This window comes from Parasteatoda tepidariorum, chromosome 7 (assembly GCF_982258835.1).
Source record: "Parasteatoda tepidariorum strain Cologne lab strain chromosome 7, Ptep-v5.0, whole genome shotgun sequence".
In the NCBI taxonomy this organism is placed as follows: Eukaryota; Metazoa; Arthropoda; class Arachnida; order Araneae; family Theridiidae; genus Parasteatoda; species Parasteatoda tepidariorum.
Genome location: NC_141761.1, coordinates 53,361,998 through 53,386,694, shown reverse-complemented (window position 1 = coordinate 53,386,694; position 24,697 = coordinate 53,361,998). Strand labels below are relative to the sequence as shown.

The 24,697-nt window shown below is 28.1% G+C and overlaps 1 protein-coding gene across 2 annotated transcripts in view; it reads left to right on the top strand.

The window, feature by feature from the left end:
- The window catches only part of LOC107456360 (3'-5' RNA helicase YTHDC2), a 53,037-nt gene that overhangs the window by 4,126 nt on the left and 24,214 nt on the right, over window positions 1-24,697 (top strand). The window contains exons 3-13 of one of the 2 annotated variants that reach the window (XM_016074222.5): window positions 513-706; window positions 4,366-4,565; window positions 6,837-7,003; window positions 7,669-7,771; window positions 7,853-8,009; window positions 9,489-9,543; window positions 11,895-12,093; window positions 14,380-14,509; window positions 15,284-15,476; window positions 17,379-17,551; window positions 18,537-18,627. In XM_016074222.5, the coding sequence (XP_015929708.2) occupies window positions 513-706; window positions 4,366-4,565; window positions 6,837-7,003; window positions 7,669-7,771; window positions 7,853-8,009; window positions 9,489-9,543; window positions 11,895-12,093; window positions 14,380-14,509; window positions 15,284-15,476; window positions 17,379-17,551; window positions 18,537-18,627 (1,662 nt within the window). Of the gene's footprint in view, window positions 1-512; window positions 707-4,353; window positions 4,566-6,836; window positions 7,004-7,668; window positions 7,772-7,852; window positions 8,010-9,488; window positions 9,544-11,894; window positions 12,094-14,379; window positions 14,510-15,283; window positions 15,477-17,378; window positions 17,552-18,536; window positions 18,628-24,697 lie in introns of both variants that reach the window. The other variant, XM_016074221.5, reaches the window with a different exon arrangement.

Here is a 24,697-nt window from a genome sequence, read left to right as displayed (position 1 = left end):
AATGTTGTGTTTATTTCATTGTTAATGTTGTGTTTATTATTATTTGTAATGTTTTATTTCAATCTAAAATGTTAAACATTTAAAAAATTTTTTTTTTAAAAATCATTTAGAGTTTGAGAGGTGAATATTTTTATTTTAGAAATCATTTTATATTTTAAAGAAAAAAAAACTGCCCTACTTAAATTTAAAATGTATATATACACACAGTGGTAAGTCGCTTATCTGGAATCAGTGGGACTTCCAGATGTCCCGATAATAGATTTTTCCGCATAGCAGATCCCCAAGGTAAACAAAGCTTAAAAATGATCTAATAAGCGATATGAATTATTATTTTCAAATGAATTGAATCTTTAAAGTGTAAAATTGAATTTAGTCATTGTATTAATAAATGCAATTAACTAAAGTCATTTTTGATAGTGAAGTAAAATCTTGTCTTTTTATTCTTTGTAGATTGTGAAACATTTAAAAATAAGGTAATTTCAATTGATGAAAGTTTTACTTTTTCATTATAGAGAAGGGGCTAATAGATTTCTAACTGTCTATAAGAAAGAAGGATCTACAATTGTGCAAGCTGATGCAGTGTATCAATTTGGTCATACTTCTAAGAGACACACTGTGAATCTTTTACAGCGGTTTCCAATTACAGCTAGAGAACGTCAAGAACTTCTACCTCCTACTGAGCGAGATCGTATTATGGGACAAGACAGTTAGTAAAAATTATAATTATTCATGTTTAGAATTTTGAAAATGTTTTGAATTAATCCCCCAAAGCTTCATTATCTGGATATAATAGTGTGAAAGTTTTTTGTTTGGTAACTTTTGTTTCTTTGAATGATGTTGTGGAAAAACCAGTTCTTTTTATGCTGAAAAGCTTTTGCTTAAATGATGAGAAAATATTTAAGTGTAAATCATGTTTACAAACTGTATAACTATTTGGATAAATTGTTCCAACTATTTATTGTACAACTTATCTACTGTAATTGTTTCAACTATGCAACCTAACTAAACTATTGTTACTCTTTGTTATACTGTACTTACCATTTTTTAATGGAAGGATAAAAACCTTAATAGAAACTTATTGTTAAAATAATATTCCGAATCTGTTATAAGAGGCAGTTTTCATAAATTACCTAGGCCTTTTTTTTAAAACACTTTTTCTTTGGAAGTAAGAATAAGCAAATCTCTACCTTCTTATATTTACATAAAATTTTTGCAAAATCTATTTTTCTTTGGAAAAATAAAAAGATTAATTAATTTTGCTATTTAATAGTATTTTTTTTTTTTTTTTTTTTTTGACATCAAAGGGAACTTAGTTTCTTGCTTAAGTATACCCCTCCTTCTCCTCTTTATTAGCAAAAATAAGTAAATTGCAACCCCCTTTCTCCTTAGATGCTTTTAATGATCTTCATCTAAATGTTTTACTATAGCTCCTGCATTATAGCTTTCTTCATTACTGACAAAAGCTTCAATTTTAAATTTAAAATATTAAAAAGTATTACATTAATTTTCTATGTGTTAATTTTTTTTATAGATTTATCTGTTCCATATTTATAGATAAATTCTACTTGATTAATGAGTTATAATTATATTGTTTTGAATCCATATACTTTATTGAATATTTATAGGAAATGAAATTAATTATCTTGCAGTTGCTTTGAAAATGTATCTTTTTCATGTTTAAATTGTAATTTGAAACTATAGAAACTAATTCATTTTTATGCAATTTTTATTTTAATGGTATTCATATTTGTTATATTGTATTTTAATCAATATTCATAAGACATATATTTCCCTTATATTTAAGTTAATTAATTAATAATTAATTAAAAAATTAGAAGTGCAATTTTTCTCAGGATTTTTGTAAAAATTTGCATTTTTTTAAAGCTTCCCTTAATTTTTAATATACCCATCATTGTAGGGGCATCCATAATAAATTGAAATCTAGCTTAAATGTTCTTAAACTAGTGGGCTCTGCCTCCTCCAATTTCTTAAGATTAATACACTATTTTAAAATCATTGATTTTTTTTTATTAGGAAGAAGAAAATAAGTGCATGAATTTTAATGAACTTAAACTTTTTTTTAAAGCTTAAACAACCAGGTTTTCAAAAACAGTTCTTCCCCATTGCAAGATATGAAATATTTATGCTTAAGTTCTATGGATGGAGAACTATGGCTGTTATAATTAGGAAATATTACTGTTTTGAGAAAACTGATTAAAATACTTAGCAAATTTGATAACCAAAGTTTCAATACTGAAATATATTTTAAACTTAATCAAGAAATATCACTGCTGTGATGAAATGTGCTTACTTTGATTAATGAAAATTGATGATAAAGAGATGCCTTTTTTTAGAAAATTTGCCCCTAAATTTATTTAGTGTTACTCAAATAACACATTACCAGCTATTATCACTGATCTTGGCGATGTGTAAAAAAGAAATACTCTCTTGATTAGTATTAAATTTAAGCCAAAGTTTTATTTTTGTTAAATTTTAATAAAAATGCACTTCACAAGAAATATATATACATATTTTTCATCTGTTATTTGGTGCTGATATATAGGGTGTCTATACTTAAAATAAGCATTTGTGAATAGTTCATATTAATTAAAAGCTATGCAGTTCCATTAAAATTTGGTGATTGCCTGATAATGAAAATAAAAAAAATTTGATATAACAAAAAAAAAAAAAATAATCGAAAGCCACTATTATGTGATGTATTATAGCTTTACTTAGAACAGATATAAATACAAATCAATGACATAAAAGTGTAACCATCTTCAGTTGACAAAACTTGTTTAATACGATGCTCACCATTGATAGCTATAACATGGAAGAGGTAAATCATAGGCTCAATCTTTTAAAATAATGTATAATGAGGAACGTTATGCACATGGCATGATAAGCTATCTTTAAATTCAGAGATAGATGTTTTAGGTCCTTAACCTTTTTAAGCCGCGACCCCAAAAAAAGTCAAAATTAGGCTGAGTAAGCCACAATGACTTCTTCTAGGAGGTGTTGGTATTACTTATTATTTGGTGTATTACTAACTTTTTTTGGTTCGACTCAGCGCGACCCAAGAAATATGCTTCGCGACCCAATTTTGGGTCGCGACCCATAGGTTAAGAACCGCTGCCGTAAGGCATCATTACAGCCCGAAGTCACCAGGATTTAAATCTGTTGATCTTGGTGGCCAATTTGTTGGCAGGTACACCATCTAAGGCGATTTTTGGAATTAAATTATTATTTATTCATTTATTTAATTTTTCCTGGATGAAATATCCATTATTTCATTACATTAGAATTTTCCCCTAGGAATCAAAAAGGGGAGGGTGCTGTCTCACGGAAAAGGACACTTCAAGTTTCAAAAGGTCACTCTCTTACCACAGTTAAAATTTATCAAAAAATGTAATATTATATAATAACTGAATTCGACCCTCAATTTTTAAATTGCCCTCTTATATTATTTTATGCGTATACTTCACATAGTAATTCTCATTTATTATCAAAATAATAAAAATCTGAAGTTTTTGAAAAAGAATTAAATGCAAGCTAAAAGACAATCTGCGTATAAATTTTCTTTAAACAAAGTAAGTAAGTATCTAAGTAAGTAAAAAAGTAAACTTTTTTGTACTATTTCAAATTTTATGTATTTAAATTTAAACTAATACTTATTGCTAAACAATTGTACTGGTCATTTTTAGACTTTAAATACTTTATATTCTTGTCAATGTCTTGAAAAAAAGTATACTTTTTCCTAAAGAAATCCCAACTCTGGCTAATAATTCTTATCTTATCTTATAATAATCTTTATCTTATCTTATAATAATCTTTATCTTATATTATTAATAATCTTATTGTACAATATATTCGAAAAATTTATTCCAAATTATTAAAAGAAAAAAATTTCATATCAACATAACTAGACAAATAAAGAAAAATCTTACTAAAATGGAGGAATTAAATTAAAAATTAAAGTCTATTAACTATCAATAACTAAATAAATTAGAAGTGGACTTTTCCTTAAAAACAGGTGGTTAAGAAAAAAAACATTTTCTTGAAAAATAACTAAATAAAAAGGCTGTGTTTTTAGAGGGATGGCAGCTTATTTTCACAAAGAGGGCTAGGAGGGCACATTTATAGGGATCAAAGGGCTGGCAGGATGAGCCGTCCTTCTAAAAACACTTAGGGAGAACACTTATGAACTCTACCAAATTTTCATAAAATTCTGCTACATAGTTTTTGATACATATTGTTCAGAAATGCTAACTTAAACTATGGAGAACCTGTATATTTACTCATATTTCCTATATCAGGTATATCCTATATATATAATATCATTAAATGATTCAGTAACTTTTAAAGCTGCTCGGGAAGTGAGCCGAACTATTGGGCGTCTTGGAAGTGGAATTCCAATGATTCCCCCGAGAAGATGTGAAAATGAATACACTCCTTTTCGTCAAACTCTACCAATATGGAATTGTCAGGAAGAAATACTTCAAATGATTTCCTGTCATCAAGTTGTATTAATTTCTGGAGAAACCGGCAGTGGAAAAACTACGCAGGTAAATTTTTCTAATTTTTATACCTAATTTGATTTTTTTAGCTTTTCAAAATAAATCCACAGTTTGAAACTGCTTTCTATATCAAGAAATTTTTTAGGATTAAATTATGCTCCATTAGAACTGAAAATGTGGTTTCTGACTAAGGATAGCAATTCTTAATTTTAAATAGGTTAAAGTTCCGTTACATTTTCAATTAAAGGTTAAGAGTGAATGAGATAAAAATTTTCTTTATTGTTTTAAACTTATTGATTGACGAGCTTTATTTTATGACACTCGACAAAAACTATAATTTGATAGTTAAATGTCATTTCTGTGAGTCTTAAAATGTATTTAGAGAAATGAGTTTTTCATTTTTTAAAGCAAATCTGCTGGCTTATTCTATAAATATTTAATGCATGAACAAAAACATTTGAGGCTTTTGAGGTTACAATAAATTTGGTTTCTTTATCAACTGATAATAACTGAATTATTTCATATTGCTATAAGTAAAATATCAATTTCCCTTAACCCTTTCGCGACGCAAAGCGCGAAAGCGCGCTTACCGCTGAGGCCGGCAGTCTCTCTAGCGTGTGTCTCCCCAGGGCCGGAGGGTTTTTTGATGGTAAGCCTAATTCCATGAAATTACCGAAATATCAGCGCGTTGTTTAATATTGTTCTGTAGAGTATTTAAGTGACATATGCTTTATATATATTTCTACGGGTACTTTATTTACTTAAGTTATTTCTTGTTTAAATGTATTATAAATATTAATAAGTTTAAATATTTTGCATAATTTCCTCTATTTCCAGCTCAGTTAAAATTTTTCGACGCTTCGACATTCTAACGGTAAAAAGAAAAAAAATTCAAGCCTACAAGATCTAATTATCCTCTAAAAACTAATCCGAAAATCGAAAGTAGCGAGAGATAAAAAAAACTCCCTTACTTACTGTAAATAAATATCACGTGCTAATTTAAAGAGCCCTCATAAAACATTCCCCCCCTCTACTCCTTCCCCTAAAAACCACGTGAATGTACTTTCATCTTGAGTAGAAGGTCAAATCTACATGTATCCGAAACCATATGGACATACAATGCCATCTTTTGGAAGAAATTTCATTTTTTAAAACGTTCCGAAACGCTGGCACAAATAAGTGACGGTCGGGGGTGAACGAGAAAACTCTCTGACACGCGGGTGTGTCGGCCGGGAAGTGAGCGCGTTTCTTGCTGTCACATATATGTGACAGTCGGCTCGAAAGGGTTAAAAATGAAAAGACAAAGTAGAGCAAATCATATTTCATATCTACGAAGCATGTATATGAAAACTTTAAATTAAAATTTTTTGAAGCTTTGTACCATTTGACTTCATTAAAAATATTAAATTATAGCACATTTTTAACTTTCGTTGCTAATATTTTTTTTTTAACTGTAGATTATTTTTTAAAAAATTGTTATGTTGAAAGATTTAGTTTTATAATTAGAATTTTCCTAATTTTATTATTGCTAAAATTTATATAGTTATTGAAACAACAATTTCAGCTTATTTTTAATGTTTATTTCTGTCCCATTGGAAAACATATTGATAAAATTAATGAACTGAACTTGCACTAAATAGAGAAAACCTTTTAAATTGGAAACAGTAAATCCCTTTCATTACTAGTCTTTCTATTCTTTTGTTATTTTCATATTTTATAAACTTTGCTTATTCATCTTATCCATACTTTAGTCTTTTCTTTTTTGAACTTAACTTCTTCCTTTCGTAAATCATTAAAAATATGAAGTGGTGAAGTGTTGATTTTTTCTGTTTCTGACTTGGTAGACAAATTTGAGCTCACTGTTGAGAAATATAGATTTCTCTATTGATATCTGTGTCAGAATAGTCACCAAGTTATGGTGACAATCAGTCATTTGAGGAAAAAAAAGATCGTTACAGAATTGTTCAAAATCAAAGGACAAAAGTCTAAGCAACCTCTATTTTAACTTTTCTCTCTCTCTATTTTCTTTTATTATTACAAATCCAAGAACCATGCTGCTTCTCTTGGAACCCTAGTGATTTCATTTGGTACAAGCAAATACTGATTTGGAAATATCCCCCATTGTTTTATGTTTTGAGCGCTTTCCTTTATAAACATTAAATATAAATGCTTATAGTTGCTGAAACTAATAATCATTTCACATTTTCTAAAACTCTAAAATTGCATTGACTATCCATATTTGTTATTCAAAATTTTTTCTATTTTATTTGCTATTTTATTTTAATTCAAAAACTTAATATTAACCTTATTTTTTTTCAGGTTCCGCAATTTATATTAGATCATAGTAGTATGGTAGGACATCCATGTCGAGTAATATGCACACAACCTCGTAGAATAGCTGCGATAACTGTGGCAGAGAGAGTGGCATTTGAGAGAGATGAAAAAATTGGGCAAACAATTGGCTATCAAGTTCGTCTTGAAAGCAGGTACCTGTTTTTACTTATTTACTGTTTTTTTTCCTTGGTTTTAATCTCATCTTCTCTGTTTTGTGCATTTTATGGATTATAAAATTAAAAAAAAGAAAAGCTTTGAGTTCTTTTATACATTGGAAAACTTTCAGTCGATAAAGTTGAAAGTCTTATGCTGCATATTAGCAATTTTTTTTTTACTGTTTTGGGTGTGTTAAACCTGTGATCCAAGAACTAATCGGTAGCCCTCTGCATTTTAACTAAAAGTTAGTTTAGAAAACTTAAAGATGGATAAAAAAATTTATAACTGTTTTTCAAAGTAGTTGCTATAAACTTCAGAAACTGATTCAATAAATTCCGAAATTATAGTGAAATTCAAAAATGAGAGGTACTAATTTTAGGTGTCAAAAGAGTTATTTAATATTTTTCTAATATTTTTTGTTTAATATTTTTCTTTGAAGATGTTTAAATAACCAGAAAATTTTAAATTTGCAGCATTAATAAAAATTAGAAATGTTTACAAAGTTTTTACAATTATAAAATTCTTTATATTTTTATTTTCTGTTACAAAATGATAGATCTGCTTTATTAGAAATTGATATACACTTGTATTTTCACAGATTTGTTGGTTTTTAATGACAATATTTACAAGTATATGTTAAGAGGTTATTGTTTGTTTGCAGAATATCTCCGAAAACATTGGTTACATTTTGTACCAATGGGGTCCTTTTACGCACATTAATGGGTGGAGATGCATCAGTGGCAACAGTTAGCCATATTTTAGTGGTAAGATATTAGAAATATTTCCTAATATTTTTTTGTCTGAAATTCATGTAAGATTTTATATATAAATACATTTTCTTTTAGGATGAGCTCCATGAAAGAGATCGATACAGCGATTTTCTTCTAATTGTGTTAAGAGACTTACTTTTGAAATTCCGGAACTTGAAATTGGTCCTTATGTCTGCTTCGTTAGATACTCAGTTATTTAGTAAATACTTTAGCAATTGCCCTGTCATTGAAGGTACAGAATTTTTGCTTATTTCTTGACTATTTTCAATTGTAATGATGTTGTAAATCTTTTTGTTTAGAAGAATTAATAATTATTACTTAATAATTACAGATGTTGCTTTAGGTTAAATTATATCAGATAAATTCTAAATATTTTGCCTTGATATACAGTGCCCGCCGTTTATTAAAATCACTTTCGTTTTATGCTCTTTTGATTTTATTAAGCGGCTGATTTTATTAAGAGGCGATTTAACATTTGAAGAAAGAAAACTTTTTTACGATACATTCTAAATGCACACACTTTAAAAGCTGAAATAATGACCACATTACTGATTTATTTTAACAAATTTAATTATTTTAATAAAGTAAAACCCTACAGAAGATTAAATTTACAAAAGGTTTGCAAACAACCAATCAATGGTTGCTTGAGTTGCAGTATTTAAAATTAACTTTTCAACATCATTTGAGAGTTTATAGAAGTTTTTATAACTTTCGATATTCCTACTTTTTGTTCTAAAGCTTTCCGCAATACATTAAGTGCTTTTCTGACTTCCATTGAAGATGGCACTGATGAGTTTATTTCATCTTCTGAGTCTGATTCCTCCATTTCTTGATGGGGAAAAACTTTGCAATTTTTGATGTCTGTAACAATTTCAGAATCAGATTTTTCTCCTGATTTTTTTTAGGTTATCTTCAATAGTTACGTAACGTGAAAAATTCTTGTACATTTCATTTTCTTCATTGCTGATCATTTCTTCGAAACAGTTATGAGCCCCATCTCCATCTCCATTGAAGCTTCACGTTGACTACATTTAGGAAACTTATCATAGTTTTGCAACACTTCGAATTTATCTTTAAGACTCAAATCCATCCTTTTCGGCATGCTGATAAAATTTAACACCAAACGAACTTAAAAATGATATGCCCTCTAACTATAATTTACTCAAACGGCTGAAATAATATGGAACATGCACACAGACAGTTTTTGGAAATCTATTCATGTTCTCTGTTAAGATAGATAACAAAAGAAACTCCTCTCCTTTCTATGGTTCATTCAATAAAAAGTAAGATAAGAATTCGACCCCCTGTTGAGTGAGATAGGTTTCTCCAAACTTCATTCAAGTCAAGGAATTAACATTGATTTCTATGAACTCGCCACTAACCACCCACATTTTTCCTTAACTCTTACACTATGTATGTATTAATATTGTAACGATTCGGTTCTTGCCGATTTGATTTTATAAAGCGACTGATTTTATTATCCGGTGATTTTATTAGCGGCGGGCACTGTATGCATATTTCTTTATTTAATATTATAAGCTTCTGTTAAAGTTACTAAGCTTTTCTCAATGCTTAGTAATATTAACAATATCTAATTACTTATATTTCACATTTCAATACTTTATTTTAATTATATGATGTGTTGTATTATATCAGAAATGCAAAGTATAACTTTTGCTAAATTTAAAAAAATAAATTTTTGTTTTTACAGTTCCAGGAAGAACTTATGATGTAAAAACTTACTTTCTTGAAGATGTTTTAAAAGGGTAAAAATTTTTAGTAACAATCACATAATTTTTTTTTCTTGGCAAAATCAAAGTGTTTGTCCATCTCATATTTATTTTGTCTGATAAAATCATATCATATTTCTTAATTCAGAAACTTTTTTTAAAAAAATTTTTTCAACTTTTTTTAATTTCATACGTATCACAAATAATTGTTCTTTCTAGAAAAAATGTTCAATTAACTAAAAATGAAATAAAGTGACATTTTCATGGACTTATAAATTCCAAATATGGCTGGCAGACTACAAGTTGTTAATTTATAAAGATTATGACCTAATGGAGAAAAATTTTGAATGTAAATGAAAAACATATAATCAGAATTATTAAGTATATATAAATGACTCACAAGGTATCAAAATGTAAAATAAGTTGTGAAACAAAATTACCAATTTATTTTGTACAGCATTTTATAACTTTTTTCATGGAATAGTTTTTATCATTGCAATAGATTAAATTAAAAAGGATGCAATGTATTTTATCCTTAGATATAGCTTTGGCTTTTTCTTCCAAGGAGTGAAAATATTCCTTGACTTTTTCATTGGTATGACAGTAAGAAAATAGTTGAAACAATTACATTATAGATTACAGAGATTAATTGTATTCAAAAAAATTACTTTATAAGAGAAAGGAGTGTACTATTTTGATTTTTAATCTTTAGCATACTTGACTTATTTGATATAAAAAAATAATACAAGACATTTAAATGAAATTTTCATTAAAATTCCATTTTTTGTGTGCATTTTTTATGTTTATATTGTTATTTTTAAATTTAAAATGGTAGACATTTTAAATTTATCCTTGAAACTTAGGTCTATGCCTTGATATTCTAGTTAATATTTCTAACGGTTTTTGAATCGATTCATTAATTTTTATCCTGTTTTCGATTGAAAAACTTACATTGTACATTTGGCTAGGGTATTGCCATTAAGATAGTATAGTAATGCTTAGATATAATAAAACTCTATTTATAGTTGATGCAAATGCAAAATTCAAAATTATTAAACTGAAACATGTAATTTCTGGAATATATTGACTCTACATCAGACTCTTGCTTAGTTTCCTCTGCTGAAATACTAAAAACTGATATGTTCTTAGCAGAGAAAAAAAATCCTGTTAATTTTGGGTATGCATCACAGAGTTTCAGCTAAATTTTTGTTTAAAATCGCAAACTTTGAAAAAATGCATGCCTAGCTTTTTTTTCGATGTATTTCTGATTTTAAATGCATGAAATATGCTTGTAGAAGCCTTAATATCTCTGCTTTTACCTTAAATTTCATATTTATTAATTTTTCTGAATCATTTGTATAGTAACAATAGTTATCTTAGAATTTGCAATTCTACTTTTGGAACTTCCGCAGTGTTTTATTCAGACATTCCTATAAAAAAAGATGTGATATGGAAGGGATGTTTCTAGGATTGCAAATGATTTATCTCTAATGATTATTTGGCTTAAAAAAATAACTAAAAAAATATTTAAGATTCAAACTATTAAAAATGAAAAACTGAAGTACTAAAGTAATAGCTGTTACACTACAAGTGAATCAACAAATTTGAATAAAAGTCAGTGAGCACATAATGCATATCATAATTTGCTTCCTTTTTTGCATAGTACAACCCATTTCATTCAAATTTCTTTATAAGAAAACTTATTAAAAAATCTTTTTCATCCTTTATTTAGTACTTTTAAAATTAAAAATAACTTGATCTGAAGTTAGTTTTATTTTTCCGAATTTTCACTCTTAGTAATAAAACAGTTGATTAAAAGATCAACAGTAAGTTTTATGACTTATTGTTGATTAGAGCTCCTCCATGTGTAATATAGGCAGATACTTCACACATTGGATTTTGATTTAACTACTCAAAATTTTTTATTAAGAGTGAAAATATTTCTCTTAATTTTTGTTAAAATGGATAAATTTTTTTTACACGTTCAGGGACAAATTAATTGCTTTTCAAGGAAATGTTAAAAATTCAGCAATAATGACATGAATTTAGAAAACGTTGTGGAATTGTTATTGTAAAAACATAAAAAAATGCATAAAAATTAACTTCAACGTATTTTCAATACATTTATGTGTTTTACTAATCTCTACTTGAAATTTCACATCTCAGAAATTATTAAAACATTGAAATCACTCACAATTTTTTTTTGAATAACTCAGGTCATGAATATGATAAATAAATATATATATATTTAAAATTTATTGTTATATTTTAAGAAATTTTATAATAACAGTTTAAGTTCTATAACTATAAAATAATTTTAATTTTGAAAAAATTTATCATTGTGTGATATTTCTGTTTCAATATTTCCTTTGCTTTCTTGTAAATAGAACAGCCTACTCTAACAAAGCAATGATAAAGTTTAAAAAGGATCATTCAAAGCAAAAAGCGACAAAGACTGTTGAATCTTGGTGTTCCATTCAGTTAAATGAAATGAATATCCAGGGAACAGCTAAAGAGGAAGCATCAGCTTCAGCAAGTGACATTTACAGTCTTAGAATTGAAGATCTTTCTGTCAAGTCACTAGAAGTAATTTTATTTTAAGTTTTTTATATATCATTATTTTTTTCACTATTTGCTTTTAAATCTCTTTTGTAATACAAATCAGGTTTCACTTTGAATTTCTTTTTATTAGAAAGTAGGGTGTGAAGACAGTGTCAAACAATTTTGTTTAGGTGCTTAATGGGTGAAATGCCTTATGTATCTTGTAGTTTTAAATCTCACTTTCCTTATGGATGGTGTTTTTTACAGTAAGGTGCACTGCAAGCTCTTTACTGCCTATACTTCTGGGTCACAGTTTCCGGTATATTTTGAAGCCATTTGGCTCACAACATGTGTTTTGGTAATCTCTTGAGTAGTATTTCCTTGTATACGTGTATTTTTTACCTGATTTATTATTTGTGTTTAAAATGGAATTATTGTAAGAATCTTCATTTTAAGACGTGACGTTTCAAGTTGCAGGAATCATTATTTGAAGACCTGTCATATCAAGGCGTAAGAATCGTCGTTTGAAAAAAAAAGATCTTTATAAAACACTTCTTACCTTATCAACAATATGCCAACTTCAAAATTTAAACCTAAATGGTAATTTGTGAAATTAATTTAATCTCGCTGCTCACGCTTAAAATACCATCCATTGATTCGTTATACTTTTTGCTGTTTTTGAAATGAATTTGTTTGTTTTAAGTAGTTTTTAAACAAGAGATTTTTCGATACTATCTTATGAAGTTACGTAATATAAAGTCTGGAGGACATTAAATATACAGTGTTATTTGTGTAAAAGACTTTAATTATGCTTACAAAATGTTAATAACTTAAAAGCCGTGGTCGGAAAACTACATTTTTTTTGTAGTATTTAGTAGTATATTTCTACTACTACTTTATTACAAATGTAGTTACCTACAGCTACTTTTTTTTAAATGTAGCAACTACTAGCTACTTTGGAAATAGTCACTATTTTACTACTTTTAGGAGACGAACTTGGCTAGAGAACTTATTTATACCTGTGTTCAAAATTGTTCTGAATAAAAAATATGCTTATTCAAACGGGATCAATCGTCAAGAAATATTTATTCATGTTTACATGAGCCTGTTTTTTAAACCATTTTTTACGAATTTTTTCTTTTAACTTTAAACTTTTTTATGCATTTCTCTACACCGAATATTCAATTTAAGAAATGCTAGTATAGGAATCAAATATTTTAAATTTTGTTCAGTGTTTAATGTTTTTTTATTTTCTCAACAAAATAAAGTACAAAGAAAATAAGGTTTTTTCTATTGAATTAACATCAATGTTTCATGAGAGTACATTCACATAAAGTGGGGCCAAATTGATAAATTGGTAATTATTCATAATGGCCAGTTTAATATTAGTAATGCGTAATTTTAAATGCATAATTCTTATTAACACTCAGCTATGGAAGTATTCTCATAGCATCCACTGATGGACCAGCGAAGATTTGTAATAATTTGATTAGAAAGATTAGCTGAATTTGAGCATTGTTTCTTTCACTAAACAGACCTGAAAAGTAGTTTTCAGGAATTGCTACAAACTACTGTTTTTTTTTAAAAAAAGTGTTCACTACACTACAAATTAAATGACTAGTAATTATAAATTTATAATTCTATCAGCTGTAGAGGCATTATCATATTGTCTACTGATGGACCAGCAAAGATTTATAATAATTTGATTAAAAAAATTAGATGAATTTGAGCATCATTTTACTGAACAATCATAAAAAGTATTTGTCTGGAAGCGCTACAAACTACTGTTTTTTTTTAATAACACTACTCACTACACTACTTTTTTTTTAAAAAAGTAGTACACTACACTAGAAACTACAAAAAAGAGTAGCAACTACAGTAGTTTCGCTACTTGTTGCACTCTATTTCCGACCACTACTTAAAAGTAATGCTGACATTGTGAGTAGAATAATCTTCTACTACTTGTGGCTAAAAAAATTTACCAAATTTTTTGGTTGATTATTCATTTATTGATTTTTTTTGTCACTTGCTTTTGCTTGGATTTTGGTGTTCTGAGCTACAATTCACCAATCTAAACAAAGCAAAAATTCTGAAACAAATATAATTGAAACCTTCAAGTCTCAAGAAGAAATATAAATATGTAGGCATAAATGTATTTGTGCATTGTATAAGTCTTTCCCCTACTGTTCAAAATTCATTGGGCTCATCAAAACAACAATGTAGTTTAATTTTTGACAATCTCTTAAAAAACTCTTAACTTATCAAAACTTTTTATTATTTTTTTCCGACTTGTTTCAATTTTAATTTATAATTTTTTTATTTCTGTCTTAGGTTAATGCAGATAAAGAAATGGATCCTCATTTAGCTGCAACAATGGATAAATTAATAGAAGATGCCTGGATGACTGGAGACAATGACTTAGCCAATGTTTTGCAGCCAATTTTGTCTGAAAATGTTTCTGGTTAGAAATTTATATTTAATAATAAAATGTTTAAATGGGTATAACTCTTTTAGTTAAAACAGTAACTTCCCTTTAATTCTGTTTGTTTTGTTTTCTAATATTTTTTATCACTTGTAAATCTCATAAATTTACAATGTCCTTGTAGAAATAGATTATTCAGTGTATCTAGATCATGGCATGAAATTTCAGTTCTATAGGTGCTAGCCAGACTAAAATTTTTGTTTGCCACTATTATAACAAAAAACTTGAATAATTTTTAAAATGTGTACAGGTGTTGAGACCATTGTAGAAATTGAAAAATTAAGACATATTCATTGATAAAAAACAATATAATTTAACTTAAAATAAGGTTGACATAAGGTTTTCAATATTATCCACATATCATTGAATGCCATTAAAAAAATAACAGAAAATTCAAATATCGAAAAATTCTCTTACTTTTAATGCTTCATGTTGATATACTACTATTTTTCGGCTCTAAAATATTATTTGTCAGTTGCAGACTTAGAGTCTAACTCTATTAGGATGTGCGTGTCCAAAGTTTTACCGAAGTTGCATCCAAATTTAAAGCGTAAACAGAGACTCTTAAATCTGGAAAAAATATTGGAGTTTGATTTGAACCAGCATTTTTTACGAAACATAACTTACTCACCAGTTTTAAATATTCAGTTAACCAATGTCAAGTGGAAATTTTGTGTCCTGATATAGATTTTGCAATTACATTTGATTGTGATGTTACTGTACTACTCTTTTACTAAAAAAATGATTTTATAGTGGATTATCAGCATAGTGAAACGAATGTCACTCCATTGATGTTGGCTGCTGGGAGAGGAAATATTGATGTTGTGGAGCAACTACTAGTCTTGGGTGCTAGTATTCATATAAAATCCTCAAATGGTTGGACTGCTATCGATTGGGCTAATCAGTTTGGCCATAAAGAAATAGGAGAGCTTCTGGCTAGTCAATGGTAATTTTTTTTATATTTTGTTTAAATACATATATTAAATATTCTTAATTAATGAAATATTCTGTTTATTATTTAAGTAAAGTGAGAGTCTTAGTCTTTTAAAATAGCTTGTTTCTTAATTGAATGGTATAAAAAATAATTTGAAATATGAATCTGTATACATTGTACAACATAATCCAATTTTAAATACTTCATTGTTGTATTTATACTTTGTAAAATAAGTATGAGATAAAATTACTTATTTTTGGTGTAGTCATTTAAGTAAAATTCCTGAATGGTTTGAATCAGGCTAATAAAATTTGGGTGCAGAGAAAACTGCAAGTTTCTCACTACTGCCTAGCATTTTTTAATATTCCATTTAACTACTTTTTTAATAGGTTTTGTTTGTCTTGAAGAATATTATTTAATCTTTTAAAATAGTTACATTTCTCCATGGAATTTATTTAAAAATATGAATAAAAGATGCCAAACTCAAATGAATATATAGATTCATATGAAGATATGAATCTATATATTAATTTTTGTGTTATAATTTCTAATTTTATTGATATGGTGTAAAACGTTTGATTTAGCTTTTCCAATCAAGGGGAGTAGTGTTTTTAACAAATGCTTAAAGGTACTTGTTTCTTAATGGTTGTTTGTAAAAAGTGCTTAATTTTCTTTTTACCAGGAAGAGAATTTTTTGCTGTGTCAATTGTATAGAATTACACAAAAATTGTTATCAGAACAGGGCCAATCAAGCACAATCCCTTCTGGCACCTGAAGTCTGTATCATTTGGAAGTACTTTCGTGCACCTACACCTAAAACTCTGCTGTATTTTTTGAGAGACTCCTGATTTCAGGCTTTATTTCCTGCCCTCTGAAATCAAACTGAAAATGTCTAGAGTTTTTGCTGATCACGTAGACCAACTAAAAATTACCAAATTTTTTCCTATAACAAATAAAAATTTAGCCTTTTTTTCTTGATAATTTCTTTTGCTGGTGAAGTGCTATTTTTCATGTCACCAGAAAGCTGATGATGATCTTGCGCTGTTCTATTTATGTATCAGAACCACAGTACTCGAACTTCATTTCAGGCTTATTCACTAATTAAGTTTTTGTATGTAGATCCAGATCAGTCTACTATAACAGAGCTTCATCACTTCAAAATTTCTTTTATAAATCAAAAAATTAAATGCTTTAATAATTTGATTTAATAAAGATAAAAATTTGTATGTCTTAGTTTGTATTTGTATCTGTATAAAGTATTTTAGGCTTTTAATATTTTAATTATTTATTTTAGGCTTTTAATTTAGCCTTATTTTACTGAATTTATTGTTAAAATTTTTAGTAATCTTGAATCATTTTATTAAAAACTTTCAGTAATTTTTAAAGGCAATATTTAAGAAAAAGTATAAATTGAGGATATTTTCACTTTTTTAGTATTCTAGTAAATGCTGTAAGAATTTTTTAGAATTCAGATTTCAATAATTTAAAAAAAAAAATTAATTCACCTCTTTATTATTTGATTTAAAAACAATTGAAATTGCAATTCTATAATTATAGATTTGTTAAATATAATGATTATTTTGACCATGTAATAATTTAATTCTGAAAAAATGTTTAGCTGTTTACTCACTCTACTTTTATTTCAAAATTATTCAAACTACTTTTTTTATCATTTGAATGATTCAGATTAACAAAATGTAGATGCTTTGCTTGTTTGTTTTTCAACAATAAGTTTATTGAGTTGCTCGTAATATTTCTTTACAATCCTTTATTGGTCACATTCCTTTGTAATTTTTCTGAACACCTAACTACATATTTTTATACAATTTAGGTGGGGTGCAAACTTTTGCAACCATCTGACATTTATAACTTCAATAGTTCAAATTCATTTATTCAAATTGATTTTTTGTATAGGAATATTGATAATGCCACTCAGAATGTCCCTGATCCTTCAGATAACCAGCTAGAATTACCCGAGGAAGATAAATTGCTACTTGATGCTTATCTTCATAGTGTTGATGAGGAAAAAATTGACCATGATTTAATACTATGTCTACTAGAAAGAGTTTGTGGTAGCCACGAAGAAGGTGAAACTTAAATATATATATATATATACACCATCTTTATTTCATCTCCAGTTTTGCTTATTTTTTACATATTTGCTTATTTTTTTTTAAATTGAGAATTTTTCACAGTTTATGTCACACAGTTTATTTTTCACAGTTTTATGTCAGAGAAGTCAGGATATTAATGATCAACCTTTAGTAATTAAATAATTAAAAAAATTACTTAATTTATTTCAATGAAGAAAATAGGAAGATATTAATCGACAGATAAAAGTTTTAAAGCATGTTTCATATATTTAACTTTTTTTTTTAAGGAAGACTGAAACATTATTGCTTATGTTTGAATTTCATTTTTTCAGATTTAAAATTCTGATATTTTTGGTGTCTGATAATTTATTTCTCTTTAGTTATTTTCAATTAAAGTTCTATTAAATAAATTCAATTTAGTTATTTTAAATTAAAATGGTTTCAAAAAACTTGGACATCTGTACTATGAATAAATAAAAATTTAAATTTCATGAATAAATTTTTTTTTATTTCAATGGAAAGTAAAGGTAATAATGTAGTTTACTGTCTAGATATTAATATTTATTGTCAGTATGTTAATGGAAGGTTAAGATACTAATGTAACATACTTTTGTAACAAACAAATTTTTTTTTTTGTAACGTACTAATTTCTACTTTTGTAAGATACTAATGTAACATACATAACTAACATCAATTTTATTTGCTCTTACGATATTGATTTCAATTATTATTAATTTTATTTATTGCTGAGATATATTAGAAGTATTTTTTATATAATTTTACTTTAATGAAATTAAATGTTTTAAATAATATTTTAATTAAAACTGTGAATATAAATCAAGTTTCTCCACAATTCTTAGCCGCTATAATGTAGTTGTTGGCATTAAAATTCTGGAAGACAGTTAGAGGTTTTATTATTCTCTTATTTTCAGATTTTAATTTAATTTGTTGATTAATATATAGTGTCCCATATTTATAGGAGCTGTTCTAATATTCTTGCCTGGCTATGATGATATCATTACATTAAGAGACAAAATTTACAGTGATCTTCATTACGTAGCTGAACACAGGTATGTTTACAAGAATTTATTTTTATTTTTAGCACAAAATATGATGCTTTCATTTTGTATATAAAGTATTAGGTATACAATATGCAAAAAAGGACAACCTTGAATAATTTTTGCTCTTCATGTTTTCGGACTCAATCTTTATGGTTCATAAGGGGTGACCTCAAATATGCTAATTAATTAGTGCAGATGATATTTTAAGTTAATAATTGTGTTCAAACGTTTTTCAATTCACTTAAAAAATTCTCGAGATGTCCAAACTTTGGACTGCTCTCCTCACCAAACTATTGGGACCACATTTCTCAGGATTCTTCTACCATTAATATTTTGAAAATCAGAAATTCGAATCGGTTGAAACAAAGATATATCAATTCAGAGAAAATAAGTTTTTGTGTCTAAATTCAGAATTTAAAATATTGTCTGCTCTTATTAACTGGCATATTTGAGGTCACCCCTAAACTATTAAAATTGAATCCTAAAACATGAAGATCATTAAATCATTCTGATCCAATCATTAGATCAAAAGTTATTCTTGGTAGTCCTTTTCTTGTGCACTGTACATTCATTGAATGATGTGCCGAGTAAATATTTCCTGTGTACTGTAATAATTTTTTATTAACACCACTTCATTATGAATCTTGTTATTAAAATGAAATTGGATAGTATAATAAATATTGACTATGATTTTGTCTATAAGAATGTTTACAGAAATAAGATAAAACTAGATATCTTCTTTAGCATTACGAGATTTTGTCAATATTTGGTATTGCTTCAGTTTTCTAAAGACACTAATACCAAAAAAAGGGAAAAATGAATTTTCATGTACAGTAGAGAACCGATTATCCGGAACGATCGGGACCATCGCTATTCCGGATAACTGATTTTTCCGGTTTTCTGATTCTTTACAAAACAACTTTTTTTTTATTGTTTATCAAACCTAACTTAAAAAATATATTTAGAAATAGTTTTAAAAAGAAGAAAAAACGATAAAGTCTCGCATAACACATAGGTTTAATAAGATAAAAAGGGAAAAAGAATGAAATTTAAAATATATATACAGAAAATAAAAATATATACAGAAATTAAAAATATTATAAAATGAACAAATAGGTAAAATGAAAAAAAAGTATCAGCATTTTTTTTAAAAAAATTCATCCATTTTCTGTTGACGGAAACTTGGTTTTTGTTGCATAAACAACTGCTGAATCTTATAGATTGACATAATGTGGGATTCGTCCACAAACGGTTTTTGCTCCATCCCCTTAGGATGTGCTGTGCAGTTATCTAAAAATAAAATAATCTTGCAATCGTCAGGTAGCCCTACTGATTTGCAGTGTGCCCGAGATTTTTGAACAAATTCGCTTTTGAACCATTCAATGAATAGTTCCTGTGTCACCCATGCTTTTTTATTTGCTTTGTAACAAACTGGGAACACTTTAACCCCTTTCAGGCAACGAGGATTCTTGCTTTTGCCAATTACAGTAAGTCTTAACTTGCACGTACCCGCTGCATTGGCGCAAGCTAGCAGCGTCAATCTGTCTTTAGCAACTTTTAAACCGCTAGGGTTTGTTTCCCCTGCTAATGTGTACGTTGTAGGAGGAAGAAATTTATAATACAGGCCAGTCTCGTCAGCGTTAAAAATCTGATCCATCGTTATATTTCGAGTTTGAACAAGGTTCAAAACTGTTTCGACATAGTGTTCTGCCGCTTCAGTATTCGCATTTGCTCTTTCTCCACAAAGTTTTGTAAGCCGAAGACCATGGCGTTGCTTAAAACGGGCAAACCATCCAGTGGTATATTCGCAACTGTTCTCTAGGCCAAGATCCCGGTGGAAATTTTTAGCCTGAGCCATTATAACTTGCCGACTTAATGGGAATTGCTCAGATCTTCTCTGCCTTATCCATTCGATCAGTACTTTATCAACGTCTTTGTTTTGAGCTTTATGTAATGTTTTTCGCGAGTTCATTGCGTCCACTTGCTCGCAATTGGAAAAAAACTTCAGTAGATCTTTTTTTTGATTTTTGATATCATAAATCGTTGATAAACCGACGTTATAACACTCGCTTAGTAATTTTACTGACGAACCTTCGTCTAACTTTTTCAAGATCTCTACTTTATTTTTTATAGATAAACTGACGCGTTTTCTTTTTTTAGATGACGAGGCAGCAACTAGTTTAGACATTTTCGAAAGACTAAAATCTAAACACAGCACGTAAAAAAGTAAGCAAAACAAATTTTTTCGAATGAATGCACTCAGTTTGAAACAACTCCCTAACAAACCATTCCTAAAGCAAAGAGCGAATGATAATAAATCCCTTAAGTTAATCCCTTAAGAAAATAAATCCCTTAAGTTAAGGAAATTAATCCCTTTTATTAGGGGGTGGGATTATATGAAGAGCTGGTACTTGAATGGAGAACTCTCCAATTCTGAAAAAGATCTCAGAAAATATGTCATTACGAGAGGGGTGGGAGTTTATTATTGTCTTTGCAATTCTCAGTGGGAGGAGAACACATTCAATTTTATTTCCTCTTTTATGTCCAAATAGAAGACCACCATAGTAAGTAGAAAAAACGCTTTTTAGACCAAGTGTAGATAAGTCATTAATTTTACTATTGGTTCTCAAATTAGGTGACAAAAAAAAAAAACAATGAAAGGGAAGTTTCGCTCATTGTAATTCATTTTGTTTTGAATACTTAATTACCATATTTCGTATTTCGAAATGATATCATATTTCTTTGAAAAATAAAATTATTACTGAATAATAAGTGGACTGGATACACTTGAATAAAAAAATCATCTGCTCAACATCAACTTCGGAATTAATTTAAAAACGCTACTTAAGTAAGAATTAGGAGGATTGAACTGTCTCTCTCTCCCTTTTTTTTAAATTATTTCTATTCTTTTTATAAATAATCATTATTTTTGCATTCTGTTTTTTATTGTAAAAATAAGGAAGGCGTGATTTAGAAAAAGAATCCGCAAATAGTAAGCCACACTACAAAACAAGCTTATTAAAAACTATATAAAATAAGCATTTAGAAAATTAAAACATCTTTCTAAAGGTTCAATAAACAAAATTTAAAAATCTGTGTTACTTATTTGACAAATCTAAAGCAATGAAATTATGTGCAAATGATTGGGAATGTCATTTATTTATAAATAGATCTTTTTTTTTCTTCTTTTTAATCAAATCCTTGAATATGGCTAGGACTGAGCTAGAAATCGATGCATCGCAAAATATGCTATGCATAGTTTCTTTATGCGCTATTTTTGTCTTTGGGAGTTTACTTTTCTTGAAAATAATTTTCAGCTGGACATGCATAATTTTGTCAACATTCTGCACTTTATTTCGTCGGGATGTAACGTTTCTTGTAAATTATTTTCAGTGAGACTTTTGCTACTTGGCGATCATTTATTTCATTGTGCAGTATTTCGTCGCTTTTTTTTTTGTCTGTCGGGATTTAACGATTCTTGTCAATTATTTTTAGTAGACCTATTGTTACTTGGCGATCGTTGTGCAATCTCTGTTATCTTTAATTTTCGTTCTGAACTCAATCTATTAATGAAAAGAGATTATGAATAATTGTTTTTCCTTTTAAGAGATGCAATTTAATAGGGGTACTTTGTATTTAACTTCGCTAAAAAAAGTTAATTTTTAAAAAAAAATTATTTAATGCACGTAAATATACTAATTTGATTGAAGTTGATTATTTTTAAACAAATAAATCTTCAGTCGTTTTTAATTATAAAAAAATTTGGCTATTAGTTAAAACAAATATTTTTTTAATTGAATAAAAAGTTAAGCAATGTTTTGACGCTTTTTAATAATTTTTTTGTTCATTTTTAATGCAGGTATGTAAAATATTTTGTTAGTTTTATTATTATTTTTAAACCAATAAATCTTAAGTCCGTTTCAATTTTGAAAGAAAAAAATTAAAATAAAGCTTGGGTTTGTTTTTGCTTAAGGCATTTTATTTTGTAATAAATTTATTCCTTTTATTTATTTTTGATTAATTTAAAGATTTTTGATCGATAATTTTTGAACATATACTAAATCGCGATACATCGCAATGTCTAACAGACGATGTATCAAGATATAAAATTTCTTACATCGCCCAGTCTTAAACGTGGCATTACAGGTGATTTTTTTTTTGGGGGGGGCGAGGGTATTCCAGGTAGCCAGCTCTCTTCATGTTAGCATTGATCAACACTAATAAACGTCGTGTGCGTCTCGCGATTTCTCAGAATACCAATAATTCTCTCTATTTCACTCATAAAAAAAAATTTCCGTCATCAGAATGATACATTTTTTGTTTCTTAACTTGTTTTTGATGTCAGAATTTTATTTTAATTTTAGACTTTTTTAAGGGAAGATTATTAATGATTTTTTTTTTATCTGAAATATTGTGTTAGGGAGTACTTTAAGAGATTTCTAGGAATCAAAGATGACAAATAAAATAATTTGTTTTAACTCTCCTGCATGAAGCAAGGAACAGATGCCAGGACTCCTACTGTGAGAAGCCCCTAGTTATGACTCTGCCTGCTTAAGGCTGAGCTGATACGAAAGCAGGTGTTCAATGAGTCACCCTTTCTCACTTGAGCTGTGATTGAAAAGAAGCAACTAAGTAGGGAGTGAGGAAGGGAATGATTGATGATATTTAGTACAATACTCTTCCTTCTCCTGACAATGTAGAGGGAACTAATGAATATTTCAAAAATAGGTGGTAAAGTAAACATCCTTAAAAAAAAAAAAAAAAAAAAAAAAAAAAAAAAAAAAATTTTTTTTTTTTTTAGAAATTAGAAATGGGGGTAAAATATATGGAATTTCGTTCCGGTTTTCTGGTTTTCCGGTTTTCTGGTTTCCGGATAAGAGGTTCTGTACTGTATTATTATTGAACTTCATTTTTCACTGTTAAATAGCGATAAATTTGCAAGAAAGTAATGCTATTAAGCCTAAAAGATTATGTTGCAAGACTAGAATCAGGCTTATAATGATTCTTGTCCATAGAAATATCATAACAGTAACCACATTACTGTTATATTTTCTTACCTTTTAGGAATATTTAATTTTAAGAGAATGATTTGGCTCTTTCAAAACAATTATATGCACATCAATTGCTAATTTTGTAGGCAGTGAAATCAATATATATAGAAAAGGAATGATACCCATTACTTCTAAACACTTCATTCAGTATCCACAATTTCGTTTAGTGCAGAAAGTTCCAAATTTGTGCTGTGAATTGCTTTTCAATTTTTAACATTAATTTTAAGTTTATAACCTCAATGATTGAAATAAATCTATTAATTTCCTTTTAGTTGCGTTTTTATGAGTCTTTGTTTGACTTTTGGGTCATCATTTACATAAAGAATGCAGGATTTAAGTTGAAAATATTTTCTTTCTCACAGCTAAAGTAACACAAAAAATTTTTCTATTCAATTCATCTATAAAATAAGTAAAATCCTGAATGTGTGCAGAATGGGGACTTATTTCCTTTCTCAAATAGTAATTCAATTATTTTAGAGCCTGCATATTTTGAAAAACTTTTTTTATTGAAGTTTTGTAGTGTTTCTTTTTATACGAGGTAGAGTCAATAATTTCCCAGAATGTTTGGCTTCATTCACGTAGGTGTTCATTGGTGCAGAAATAATTTTTTAGACATTACAGCACTATTGACCAAATCACACTGCCACATGGAATTCTTTTCTGGTGTTGCCAGCGTTAGCTGCAGATCATTTCTGACTAAGAAAACTTTTCATTCATCAGACTTTGAAATGCTGTCTTTAGAGTGGTGTGCAAGCATCAAATTCTGTATTTTGCTTGAGAAATCACCTGAAAATCTCGAGATGCTAAGGAAAGCATAAGGAAACGATTCCGTTAAAAAAAAACCCATTTGTGTATGAGCGGCATAAAGTTTTTCTGAAGGTCGCGCAAACATCAAAGATGATCCTTAGACTGGACTCCCCACCTCTTCCACCTCAGATGTTGTTGAATAATGTTGCCTGCATTTGAGAAATCGTGCGTGCGGACAAACAAATATCCATTAATGTTATTGCCTCTGGACTTAAAATTTC